We start from the raw sequence: 12,479 nt of genomic DNA, 5'->3' as shown, positions 1-12,479 counted from the left end.
CGGGGAAAGGAGGAGCAGAGCTCTGGGACACGGCAGGAGGAGTTTGTGGGGTTTGGGAGTGGGGCTGTGTGTAGGAACAGAGCTTGTGGGGATTGGGGTCTGTGAGTAGGAACACAGTTTGTGGGGTTTGGGAGTGGGGTACACAGTTTGTGGGGTTTGGGGTACACAGTTTGTGGGGTTTGGGGGGGGTTTGGGGTACACAGTTTGTGGGGTTTGGGAATGGGGCTGCTCCCCAATGAGCCCAGCTGTGAACAGCAGGTGAGCCATGGAGTGCCCAGCTGTGCTGACCAAAGGGCACAGAGGGCACACAGGTGCCCTGCATGAACGTGAGGGGTACAAAGTAAAGAAGAGAGAGACACCAGAGGCAGCAGCGAGGTTGGGAGTGTTTCTATTGGATACAGGATACACACGAGGAGGTTTCTGTACCTTAACAGGGAAAAGACAGAGAAAAAGGGGGTTTGGGGGGTTTGGTGAATTTCTAAGGGGTTTTGCTTTTTCTGCAGTCCAGATGTTAGCAGCAGCCCTGCTCAGCCTGGCTGGGTTACATTCATGGATCACCCCAGAGGAACCAGCAGGGGCTGGAAGACAAAGCCACCACAGCTCCAGGGACTGTCCCAGTGCATGTCCAGCAGGGCTCTGTGGAGCCTCAGAGCCCATCCATGCTGCCCTCCTCAGATCTGGATTCCCAGGAGGAAAAGGAGATGTGGAGGCAGGTCCTTCATGGAGGGGAGATGTGAGAGCAGCTGTGGTGCCAGAGGAGAGTCCCAGAGGGATCCACGGGATACAGCCAGGGTGGGGATCAGCTCCCAGCACGAGGAAGGCAATGCTGGCAGTGAAGTCTGTCACAAACAGAAGCTGCAGCGAGGTTCCAAGCGAGCCGAGTCTTCCAGAAGATCAGGGAAAGACAAAGTCCTGACAAACCAAGGAAAATCCCAAACCCCGGTGCCAGCAGGTGCCACAGCTGTCCCTAAACTCCCTCCCAGCACACGCAGGCCCCTGGGGTGAGGCAGCACTGGGGAGATGCTGTTCCAAGCAGGGAGGGAAAGCAGAGGTGGGGCTGGGGTGGCACAGGCACCCCCAGGAGCAGCCCCAGGTGCAATCCAGGAGCTGATCCCGGCTGGAGCAGCAGCTCCAGGAGCTCACACAGCTCCAGGAGCTCACACAGCTCTGAGGTTTGATCTGATCCTCCTGCAGCCCCAGCTCTGTGGATGCCTCCAGGGCTGGGGGGCACCTCCCCAGTCCCTGTGCACAACGATGCAAACACTTGGGAATGAGACCTTTGGGATAACTGTTTAATACACTTTGTGCACGTGTGCGTTCAGCAAAGAGGCAACTGTGAATTATAAGGCGGTTTTGAGATTGGCAGGGCCTGGCAAGAGCAAAAAATTCCCAAGGGTGGGACCAGGCACCCCCTTTTGCTGCTTCTCCTGGTCCCCATTGCAGACACAGGGCCCACGGAGAGCAGGGAACGGCCTCTTGTGCCCTCAGCTCACACACGAGCTGCCAGCAGAGCCAGACCAGGAGCTCCCTCCTGCCTGGCAGGGGGAAGAGGGAGAATCCAGTGCTGGGAATGTTCTGGAATTCTCCCAGCTCTGCTGTCACTTCAGGGTGGAGTCCTTGTGATGGTGGAGGCGTGTCCTTTGTCCCTGTGCTTGTCCCTGCCAGTGACCAGGTCCTTTAGTGAGAGGGACAATCAGCTGAGGCTCCATATTTTCAATATTCACACAGGCAGGGAGCTGGGCCCTTCTGCTTCTTATGGATATCCATAGATATAAAGTGTTGCCCTGCACATTTTTATATATCTTATATATATATATGTATATATATATATAAAATCTTAAAAAAAAAACCCTCCAAAAAACTAAACTAGGAAATCTCCCATCCCCAGGAGGGCTGTGTCCTGTCCTTTCCCAGCTGTCCCAGGACAGGGAGAGTGGAATCTAAAGCAGCTCCCAGGTCACCCTCCCTCACCCAGCTGGGGCTCAGTCAGTGCCCTGCTCAGTCCCGCTCTGCCCCGCTGCCCCCGTGCTCAGTTCTGCCAGGGCTCCTGTGGGATCCGGGCTCTGTGGGGCCTTTCCTGGGCTCGGGGAGTCTGGAGCTGCCTCAGAGCTGTCCCGTGGTGGCTCCTTCAGGGGCTCCAGCAGCTCAGTGTGGGCACACAAGTCCTGCACCTTCTTGTTGAGGTCGTTGCGCTCCGTCTGCAGCGCCCGGCACAGCTTCTCCAGGCGCTGGATCTTCACCTGCAGCCCCTCCAGCTCCTTGTCCCGCAGGGTTTTCTGCAGGAGAGAGGCACAGAGGGAGAGCTGAAACCTCAGAGGGACAGGAGAGAACAGGGACAGGTTTGAAATGCAGGGAGGGCAGGGTTAGGTGGGATCTTGGCTGGCACAGGGTGCTCCAGCTCCTTGTCCCGCAGGGTTTTCTGCAGGGAGAGAAGCACAGAGGGAGATGTGGAACCCCAGAGGGATAGGAGGGGATAGGGACAGGTGTGAAATGCAGGGAGGGCAGGGTTAGGTGGATATTGGGATGGAATTCCTGCCTGTGAAGGTGGGCAGGCCCTGGCACAGGGTGCTCCAGCTCCTGGTCCCACAGAGGGAGATGTGGAACCCCAGAGGGATATGAGGGGATAGGGACAGGTTTGAAATGCAGGGAGGGCAGGGTTAGGTGGATATTGGGATGGAATTCCTGCCTGTGAGAGTGGGCAGGCCCTGGCACAGGGTGCCCAGAGAGGCTGTGGATCCCTGAAGTGTCCAAGGCCAGGCTTGGAGAAGCCTGGGATAATTGAAGGTGTCCCTGCCTATGGCAAGGGTGGAATGGGATGAACTTTCAACCCAAACCATTCCATGACTGATTCTGGGGAAACCAAGCAAACCCTCAGCACCCAAAGCACCAAGGAGCTTCCTCCTCCCTCTACCCTCACAGAGCACTGAGGCAGGGCCTGTCCTGTCCCCAACCCTCCCCAGCTGCTCCAGAGCCTCCCTCACCTCCTCTGCCATCTCCAGCAGGGCCTTGTTGCTGCTCTCCCAGCGGGAGCGGTACATGGTGGTCTCCTTCTCCAGCTTCTTGATTTTCTTGGTCATCTACAGAAGCACAGAAAGGGCACAAATCGAGTCACAAAATGTCCTGATCCCCACAGGGACCAAAAGAAACAAACCCCAGGGAGAGCAGTGCAGGGACATCCCACAGGTCCTCATTTGTCACCCCAGATTTTGGGTGTAGACCTAAAATTAACTGAAATTTGGAGCTGGGGGAAAAAGCATCACCCACCTTCTCCATCTCCTGTTTGAAGGTTGTGAACACTTCACTGCTTTTGGAAAGGGTGTTCTGGAACTCCTCAAACTTCTCAGTGTACAGAGCCAGCTGTGGGGAGACACAGGGAGCTCATGGCACCAGGGCCTGCAGAGGGGAGAGCCCAGCCAGGGCTGAGCTGCTGCCCTGGGACAAGGACAAACAGCAGGAGCTGCTCTGCCAAAGGCAAATTCTGTCCCAGGGAAACATCCTGAGAGCACAGAGTTCCACAAACTCCTCCTGGCTGATCCCATGACTGCTCCCAGCACTGGGAAACAACCCCTGAACAAAGTCTCAGCTCATAAAACCAAAGCCAGCAGGGATCCTGCCCCTCTCTTTTCCAGATTAAAGAACTTTGGGTTGTTCAGGGAGGGAAGGAGGGAAATCCCCAAACAAAACAAGCTGAGCAGGGAACTCACCTGCTGCTTGAGGTGGGTCTCCTGCTGCTTCATCAGCTCACACATCCTCTGTGATTCCACAGCTTCCTTCAGCAGCTGGGGAAGGAGAGCAAAGGAATTCTCTGGGAATGCTCCTGGCCCAGCCCTGCTCAGGAGAGGCAGAGGAGCACAGCAGGGCTCCAGCCTGGCTCCTGGACATGCCAAGATCTGGGATAACACCCAGGGATCCACACTAAGACCCCAAAAATGCCTCAATCAACTGCTCCAACACTTACAAAATCCTTCTCCCGCTGGTGCCTCTCCTCTGCCTCCTTCAGCATCTCCTGGGCCTGCTGCAGTTTGGCATCCACCAGCTGCTGCTGCAGCTCCTTGTGCTTGAACACCTTGTCAATGTGCTGCAGGGGGAAGAGCACAGCTCAGGGCACACCCAGAGCACCAGGAAAGGCTCCCAGTCCTTACCACAAAATTCCTCTGCCTGCCCTGAAGGCCTCCAGCCCCTGCCTGGGGGGCTCAGAGTCAAAACCATCTGTGCCTTTGATTTTAGCCCTTAGGAAAAACAATTCCCACCTTTGCATGAAGAATTACAAGTCAAGAGAGTTTAGGCAGAATGACAGTGAATTTATCACAGGGTGAAAAATAGATTTTTGTGGGGTTTTTAGAATGAGAGTTCAAGAAGCAAGATAGACTGGACACACTTGGATTCTTCTTTCTCCTTCTTCTTAGTCTCCACCTCCCACTGTGATGGTGGCACTTTTAGATTAGTTTAGAGTAGAAGCTCACTGTCTAACATAGGTAATAGGTATTAGGAAGTTATAATAAATATTTTACATGTAGTTTTTAGTATAAAAAGATAACACCAGTGTGCCTCAACCCTGCCAGACACACCTAGGGCGAGTCACAGAAATAATGCTATAAATAAGAAATAATAAACAATAAACACAAAAGAACCCTGACTCTGTCAACTGCCAGGCTAAGAAAAAGAAGTTTTCTGTATCTCAGCGTGCCTGTGGCCAGCAGAGGCTGTGGAGAAGCTGACCCACCTCCTCCCTGAGCTCGTACTGCTCAATGAGCTTCTTGAGCCTCTCGGCCAGCTCCATGTTCTCCTGGCGCAGCTTCGAGTTGCGCTCGTTGTGCTGCTCCATCTGCAGCTGGATGTCGTTCAGGGTCACCTGGAAGTGAGAGGTCACCTCCTTCCTCTTCTCCTCCTCCTCCCTGGCACGCTGGACGCCCTCCTCCTGCAGCAGGGATGGGGCAGGTGAGGGAGGGACTCCCCAAAGTTATGTTTCCGACCCATGTGGCCTCCTGTTATTCCTTATATCCATCCCAAAATGATGTCCTTATGTCCACCACAAAACCTTCCTAAAATTGGGTTCACAACCCATTCACCCTCCCATTACTGCTTATTTCCATCAGGAAAACTTCCCAAAATTACTCCTTATATCCGTAAGAAAAACCTCCCAAAATGATGTCCTTATAACCATCAGGAAATCTTCCCAAAATGATGTTCACAACCCATTCAGCCTCCTGTTATTCCTTATATCCATCCCAAAATGATGTCCTTATGTCCACCACAAAACCTTCCTAAAATTGTGTTCACAACCCATTCAGCCTCCCATTACTCCTTATTTCCATCGGGAAAACTTCCCAAAATTATGTCCTTATATCCCTCAAGAAAACTTCCCAAATGATGTTCCTAGTCCACTCAGCCTCCCATTATTCCTTATATCCCTCAAGAAAACTTCCCAAATGATGTTCCTAATCCACTCAGCCTCCCATTATTCCTTATATCATCAGGAATGGATATAAGGAATCCCAAGATGATGTTCCCACCCCACTCATCCTCCCACAACTCCTTCCACCCCTCAGGAAAGGACTCTGGGCTCTCCCCCTTCCCTCCCTGCAGGGCACAAACCCTGAGACAACACCTCAGACACTGCAGGCAATGATGGCCAACCCCAAACCCCAAACTCCAAACCCCAAACCCTGCCCCAGCGGGGTGAGGGTGCCCAGATGGCCCCTGGGGAGGGTTCCAGGGGTAGGGCAGGATCAGGGAGCACCCCGAGGGTGCGGTTGTGTCTCTGCAGCTCCCAGCACAGGCTCTCCTGCTTGCTGAGTGCCAAGATGGCCTCAATCTGCAGGTGATCCACCCCAAAACCACCCCAAACCCCAAACCCTGCCCTGCCCCAGACTGGGGGCAGCCCTGGGAGCACCTTGAGGGTGCGGTTGTGCCTCTGCAGCTCCCGGCACAGGCTCTCCAGCTTGCTGCGTGCCAGGATGGCCTTGCTGTGCTCGCTCTGCAGGTGATCCTTCTCCTGCACCAGCTGGCTCTGCTTCTTCTGCAGCATCCTCATCTGCTTCTGCGAGGTCCTGTGCTCCTCCAGCTGCGACAGGGCAGAGCACAGGCTGGGGGGCAGCAGGGCAGAGGTGTCCCCATGAGGGGACACCATGTACCCTGCTGAGGGGACACCTGAGGGGACGCCATCTTCCTTCCTGAGGGGACACCTGAGGGGACACCATGTACCCTGCTGAGGGGACACCTGAGGGGACGCCATCTTCCTTCCTGAGGGGACACCATCTCCCCCCCTGAGGGGACACCTGAGGGGACACCATCTTCCTTTCTGAGGGGACACCATCAAATCCCCTGAGGGGACACCATCCATCCCCCTGAGGGGACACCATTTACCCTCCTAAGGGGACACCATCTTCCTTTCTGAGGGGACACCATCAAATCCCCTGAAGGGACACTTGAGGGGACGCCATCTTCCTTCCTGAGGGGAATCCATCAGCTCCCCTAAGGGGACACCATTTACCCTCCTAAGGGTAAATGCTCAGGGTGTTCAGGGTCTCCGTCTTCCTTTTTGAGGGGACACCTGAGGGGACGCCATCTTCCTTCCTAAGGGGACACCATCCATCCCCCTGAGGGGACACCTGAGGGGACACCATCTTCCTTTCTGAGGGGAAACCATCTTCCTTCCTGAGGGGACACCTGAGGGGACGCCATCTTCCTTTCTGAGGGGACACCATCAAATCCCCTGAGGGGACACCATGTACCCTGCTGAGGGGACACCTGAGGGGACGCCATCTTCCCCCCTGAGGGGACGCCATCTTCCCCCCTGAGGGGACGCCATCCATCCCCCTGAGGGGACACCATTTACCCTCCTAAGGGGACACCATCTTCCTTTCTGAGGGGACACCATCAAATCCCCTGAAGGGACACTTGAGGGGATGCCATCTTCCTTCCTGAGGGGAATCCATCAGCTCCCCTAAGGGGACACCATTTACCCTCCTAAGGGTAAATGCTCAGGGTGTTCAGGGTCTCCATCTTCCCTTTTGAGGGGATACCTGAGGGGACGCCATCTTCCTTCCTAAGGGGACACCATCCATCCCCCTGAGGGGATACCTGAGGGGACACCATCTGCCCTGCTGAGGGGACACCTGAGGGGACACCATCTTCCTTTCTGAGGGGAAACCATCTTCCTTCCTGAGGGGACACCTGAGGGGACGCCATCCTCCTTCCTGAGGGGACACCATCCATCGCCCTGAGGGGACACCACCTGCCCTGCTGAGGGGACACCTGAGGGGACACCATTTACCCTCCTAAGGGGACACCATCTTCCTTTCTAAGGGGACACCATCTGGCTGTGTGCCCCAAGGCCAGCAGCTTTGTGACACCTCAGGGCAGAGCAGCAGTGACACAGAGCCCAAGGGTTTTTCCTTTTCTCCTTCCTCAATTCCCACCCTGCTGGAATTGGAAGGAGCTCCACGCTCCCCCAGCACAGGGAAAAGCCACCCATGGGGCACTTTGGACATGCACAGGCAGCCCCAAACCTCTTCCAGCTCCACATCCATGCTTGGAACTCCACCTTGGCTCTGGTTAAACGTGGGATCAGGCTTTGTGTGGCTGACACTGAGCTCCTCTTGCACCCAGATTTGCCAAAATCCCTTCCACAAACACCACCAGGCTTCACCCAGCAACACCCACCCTCTCCTGGGCAGGGATGAAGCCCTGCAGGGATGCCAGGACACCACAAAGCTCCAGTGTGACCCTGGAATGTCCCTCTCAAAGGGCTCTCCTGCCTCCCCCAGCCCCAGCACTCACCAGCTCAGCGTATTTCTTGCACAGAGCTGCCAGTTTCTCCTCTGACGTGCTCAGGGTGTTCAGGGTCTGCATCAGCAAAGTGATTTCCTTGCCTGGAAGGGGAATGATGGAATAAATGGCATAAAAATGGCTTTACACAGAGATCTGGCTTGCAAAGGTGGAGAAAGGAGGGGCTGAGAAGGTTCCCAGTGCATTCCCAGGATCTCCCCATGGTGGGAGAACAGCTGGAGCAGCTGGATTTTGTTGATTTTGGAGGGGAAAACCATCCCTGGGCTGGCTGGAGCCAGCTGTGCCCAGCAGAAGACAAACCCATGGAATTCAGAGGCTGCACTGGGTGCAGAACAGAACAGGAGGATGCTCCCAAACACATCCAAGGCTCTGACTTCCCCCAGTGGATAAAACGCACTTATCCCCAATTTTATCCACCTTAAATGGACAAAATCCATTTATCCATGCACTGATATCCTCAGGAACAGGTGGAGCAGGGAATCCTTCCCCTAAACCCTTGGGGAGCTGGGAATCCTTCCCCATAACCCTTGGGGAGCTGGGAATCTTTCCCCATAACCCCTGAGGAGCTGGGAATCCTTCCCCATAACCCCTGAGGAGCTGGGAATCCTTCCCCATAACCCCTGAGGAACGGGGAATCCCTCACCTAAACCCTTGGGGAGCTGGAAATTCTTTATCTAAACCCTTGGGGAGCTGGGAATCCTTCCCCATAACCCCTGGGAAACAGGAAATCCCTTATCTAAACCCTTAGGGAGCAGAGAATCCTTAATCTAAACCCCTGAGGAGCTGGGAATCCTTCCCCTAAACCCCTGAGGAGCTGGGAATCCTTCCCCATAAACCTTGGGGAGCAGGAAATCTTTCCCCATAACCCTTGGGGAGCAGGAAATCTTTCCCCATAACCCTTGAGGAGCAGGAAATCTTTCCCATAACCCTTGGGGAGCAGAGAATCCTTCACCTAAAACTTTGGGGAGCTGGGAATCCTTCACCTAAAACTTTGGGGAGCTGGGAATCCTTCACTTAAACCCTCGGGGAGCAGGAAATCCCTTATCTAAACCCTTGGGGAGCAGGAAATCCTTCCCCATAACCCTTGGGGAGCAGGAAATCTTTCCCCATAACCCTTGGGGAGCAGAGAATCCTTCACTTAAACCCTTGGGGAGCAGAGAATCCCTTATCTAAACCCTTGGGGAGCAGGAAATCCTTCCCCATAACCCTTGGGGAGCTGGGAATCCTTCCCCTAAACCCCTGAGGAGTTGAAAATCTCTCACCTAAACCCTTGGGGAGCAGAGAATCCTTCCCCTAAACCCCTGAGGAGTTGAAAATCTCTCACCTAAACCCTTGGCTTTCTTTTTCTCCTGAGCTTTCTTCTGGTCCCTGTCGCCAGCCTCCTCTCCAGGCCGGAACTCCTCGCTGCCCTTGGAGTTCTCCTTCTCGCCGTTGATCTCGGGGCCCCCCGGCTCCTGCTCCCCGTTCCTGGGGGAGTCACTGCGGCCCTTGTCGGGCTCCTCGGGGGTGTCCCCGTGCCCCCCATCCTCCCCTGGGTTCTCCTGGCTGGCATCCACACAGTAGGTGCTCAGGATGTCCTCCAGCTGCCGGCTCAGCTCCTCCGAGACGTCGCGAGAGGATTTGGGATCCTCCTGGGGAGCTGGGAGGGCAAAAGGAACAGAAAAATGGATTCATTCATTGGTTTGTTCTCCTCCAGCCAGCTCTCATAAGCTTCTGGAGGTTTGTATCACACCCAAGATAGCTCAGCTACCTTAGAAGGTATAAAATCAGCAGGATGGGTTCTGTGGGAGTGTTGGAAACCAAGCCCCTGACATCTGTCAAAAAGGAGAATTCCCCCTCTCCCTTCTTTATTTTTTCTTTTTGTGTGTGAGCTTGGAGCTTTTTAGCATGAGAATGGATTTGAAAGCTGGGTAAGAGCAGCTGGGGATGGAGCAGGCAGAACATCCTGGCAGCAGGCAGGAGAGGGGAACTCCTCCAGGAAAACAGAAATAGGGGAAAAACCAGACTTAATAACAGGCAAAATAACAAAACTTTACAGAGAAAAACCCACATGGTGCAAGAGGTTCTTGCTCCTGGTAAAACACCTCACAAAAGCAATGAGTTTATTTGTGCTCTTCTTTTTCTACTAAATTGCTCAGGCAATTTTTTTGCTCCTGTCCAATTGTCCATCCTTACGTTTGTGGTGAAGTCCCCCAAGTCCTATGAGATTTCTTTTTACCTAATTAAAGAGAGAAACTTCTGAGCTTATTTCCTTTTTAAGGGGACAAAAGACACTTTTGTCACTCCATCAAGGGGGCACATTCCTATAAATTGTGATGTTTTCCCCCTCCTCTCACCCTGCAGGAAACAGGGGGTTTTTCCTGGCTGGATTTGCAGCAGGATAAATTGCTTTGTTCCATTCCCAACAGCCTCTGCTTTGATCAGCAGAGCATGACCAAGCCCCTGACATCTGTCAAGAGGAAGAATTCCCCCCTCTCCCCTCTATTTTTTTTTTAAAGGAAAGCAGGTTGTGTGTGAGTTTTCCCCCCGCCTCCAGAGGAATTGGAAGCTCCAGGGCTGGGATTTTTAGCATGAGAATGGATCTGAAACCTGGGTAAGAGCAGCTGGGATCAAACCGGGATGGAGCAGGCACAAAATCCTGGCAGCAGGCAGGAGAGGGCAACTCCTCCAGGATGCACACACAATAAAATAGGGAAAAAAACCCACAGTTTTCTGCTCTGGAAAACCACAATTTTCTGTCCAGGAAAACCAGGATTTTCTGGCCAGGAAAACCAGGATTTTCTGGCCAGGAAACCCAGAAATTTCTGGCCAGGAAACCCAGGATGTTCTAGCCTGGAAAACCAAGATTTTCTGCACTGGAAAACCAGGATGTTCTGGTGTGGAAAACCAGGATGTTCTGGCCTGGAAAACCTGGATTTTTCTGCCCAGGAAAACCTGGATTTTCTGGCCTAGAAAAATCACAATTTTCTGGCCTGGAAACCCACAAATTTCTGCCCAGGAAACCCGGGATTTTCTGCCCTGGAAAACCAGGATTCTCTGCCTGGAAACCCAATATTTTCTGGCCTGGAAAACCAGGATTTTCTGCCTGGAAAACCAGGATTTTCTCCCCACCTTCTGGGGGAGCTGCAGCCTCTGGCGAGTCTCCCTCTTCCAGCCCCATCCCGCTGCTCGTTCTGGAAGGACGTGGAGCTGCCTTGGTCTCCACTCCCTGGTTCTTCATCACAGCCTTTGCACCCTGTCAGGCTCTGCAGAGACAGAAGGGAGAGGTTTTGAGGACATCTGCAGGATTTTAGGAGTCATCAGCCCTGGCTGGCAGGAAGGAGCCCGTTCTCAGCAGCAGCTCAGTGCTGAGGAAAGCATCTCTTGATTCCCAGTTTGTGTCAGGATAATTCTTGGTGGAATCTCCCTCTGGAGCAAGGCAGCACCTCCCAAGCCACAGATAACAGGATTTTCCCACTGGGAACAGCCCCTCAGCCCTTCCCAGATCTGGGATTTCAAACCTGACCCAGAAATCAGAGCTGGCACAGCACAGAGGTCAATTCCTGCTGAATTCCCTGGCTGGAATCCCAGCTCATCCTCATCCTCACCCCTGAGGGGTTTGGATGTTCTCAGCCTTCCCATTATCACCCTAATGAGGAGCTGGGGGTGCTGCTCCTGCTGGTCCCGAGGGAAGGAAGGGTCCTCGGTTATACCGGGAGTTACCGGGGTTCCGGGAAGGCGAACCCGCGGGCACAGCGGCGGCAGAGCCCGACCCACGTGTGGGTGTCCGGGCAGCGCCCTTCACCTTCACCGGCACCTGCCCCGCGCCCCGGGCGCTCCTTTTCCGCTGCTGCACCCGCGCAGCTCCGGGGCCAGAACCGGGGCACGGGGGCGAGAACCGGGGTAGGGGGGACGATAACCGGGGACGATAACCGGGCCATGGGGGCGGTAATAACCGGGATACAGGGGCGATAACCGGGATACGGAGGTGATAATAACCGGGGTACGGGGGGGATAACGGGGTTCGGGGGTGACCCAGCCCCGCAGCCCCCCGGAGCCCCCGGCCCATGGCTCCCTTGGCACCGGCAGCCCCGGCCCGCCCAGCCCAGCCCCGCTGCCCCCGTTCCACCGGGACCCGGCCCCCCCCAGCCCCGTTATGGCCCCGGGCGCGGCCCAGCCCCCGGTGCAGCCTCCACCTCCCCCCCCGGTTAAAGCGGTCCGGCGCTGCCCCCTCCCCGAACCGCCGTGACGTCACGCGCGCACCCCGTGACGTCAGCGCCGGCGGTCTGACGCAGGTGTCGCCTCGTTCCTCAGCCAACGGGCGCGCAGGGCCCGGCGGGGGCCCGGCGCATCGGCGGGGCGCTGGGTGCCGGTGCCCGGCCGGTGCCGCTGTGGCGGCGGTTGTGGCGGTTCCGGCGGTACCGGCGCTGAGGGAGCGGCTCGGCCCGGGGCCTCCAACGGCCGCGCGTGCGCCCGCCCGCGCCACCGCCCAATCAGCGCCCGCCGCGCGGGGGCTGCCGGGAAGCACCGGGGAGACGCGGCAAGCGCGGCGGGAGGCGCTGAGGGGACTACAGCTCCCGGCATGCTCCGCGAGAGAGCGGCCAGAGGAACTACAGCTCCCGGCATGCTCCGCGCGGGGCCCAGCACAGGAACTCCAGCTCTGTAGGGCTCGAAAAAGAGGATGAGGAAGAGGAGGAGGAGGAAGGGAA

The 12,479-nt window shown here is 55.6% G+C and overlaps 1 protein-coding gene across 4 annotated transcripts; it reads right to left on the bottom strand.

The window, feature by feature from the left end:
* Window positions 1-372: 372 nt before the first annotated feature.
* Window positions 373-12,288, bottom strand: TXLNA (taxilin alpha). 4 transcript variants are annotated; one of them, XM_054648391.2, is made up of 11 exons: window positions 12,034-12,280; window positions 10,903-11,036; window positions 9,116-9,430; window positions 7,783-7,874; window positions 5,894-6,064; window positions 4,724-4,918; window positions 3,959-4,078; window positions 3,705-3,779; window positions 3,265-3,357; window positions 2,982-3,077; window positions 373-2,276 (listed from the first exon to the last, which is right to left on the bottom strand). In XM_054648391.2, exons 2-11 carry the CDS (start codon window positions 11,009-11,011, stop codon window positions 1,983-1,985), a joined length of 1,560 nt encoding a protein of 519 aa, XP_054504366.2. In that variant the 5' UTR covers window positions 11,012-11,036; window positions 12,034-12,280; the 3' UTR covers window positions 373-1,982. The 4 variants fall into 4 exon arrangements, with proteins under 4 accessions (XP_054504366.2, XP_077045722.1, XP_077045721.1 ...); XM_054648395.2 differs by lacking the exon at window positions 373-2,276 and adding an exon at window positions 2,286-2,419 and having other exon boundaries at window positions 12,034-12,288; XM_077189607.1 differs by lacking the exon at window positions 5,894-6,064 and having other exon boundaries at window positions 12,034-12,283.
* Between the last annotated feature and the right edge of the window lie 191 nt (window positions 12,289-12,479).

This window comes from Agelaius phoeniceus, chromosome 22, assembly GCF_051311805.1.
Source record: "Agelaius phoeniceus isolate bAgePho1 chromosome 22, bAgePho1.hap1, whole genome shotgun sequence".
NCBI classification, from domain to species: domain Eukaryota; kingdom Metazoa; phylum Chordata; class Aves; order Passeriformes; family Icteridae; genus Agelaius; species Agelaius phoeniceus.
Note: the sequence above shows the minus strand (reverse complement) of the source record. Positions and strands in the feature narration are given on the sequence as shown.

Excerpts from the sequence above, each read along its gene's own strand:
- TXLNA (XM_054648391.2), bottom strand. The coding sequence starts at position 11,011 with ATGAAGAACCAGGGAGTGGAGACCAAGGCAGCTCCACGTCCTTCCAGA. Across the intron at positions 9,431-10,902 it reads GGCTGCAGCTCCCCCAGAAG|CTCCCCAGGAGGATCCCAAA; the intron begins GTGGGGAGAAAA and ends TTGCCCTCCCAG. Across the intron at positions 3,078-3,264 it reads TCAAACAGGAGATGGAGAAG|ATGACCAAGAAAATCAAGAA; the intron begins GTGGGTGATGCT and ends GTGCTTCTGTAG.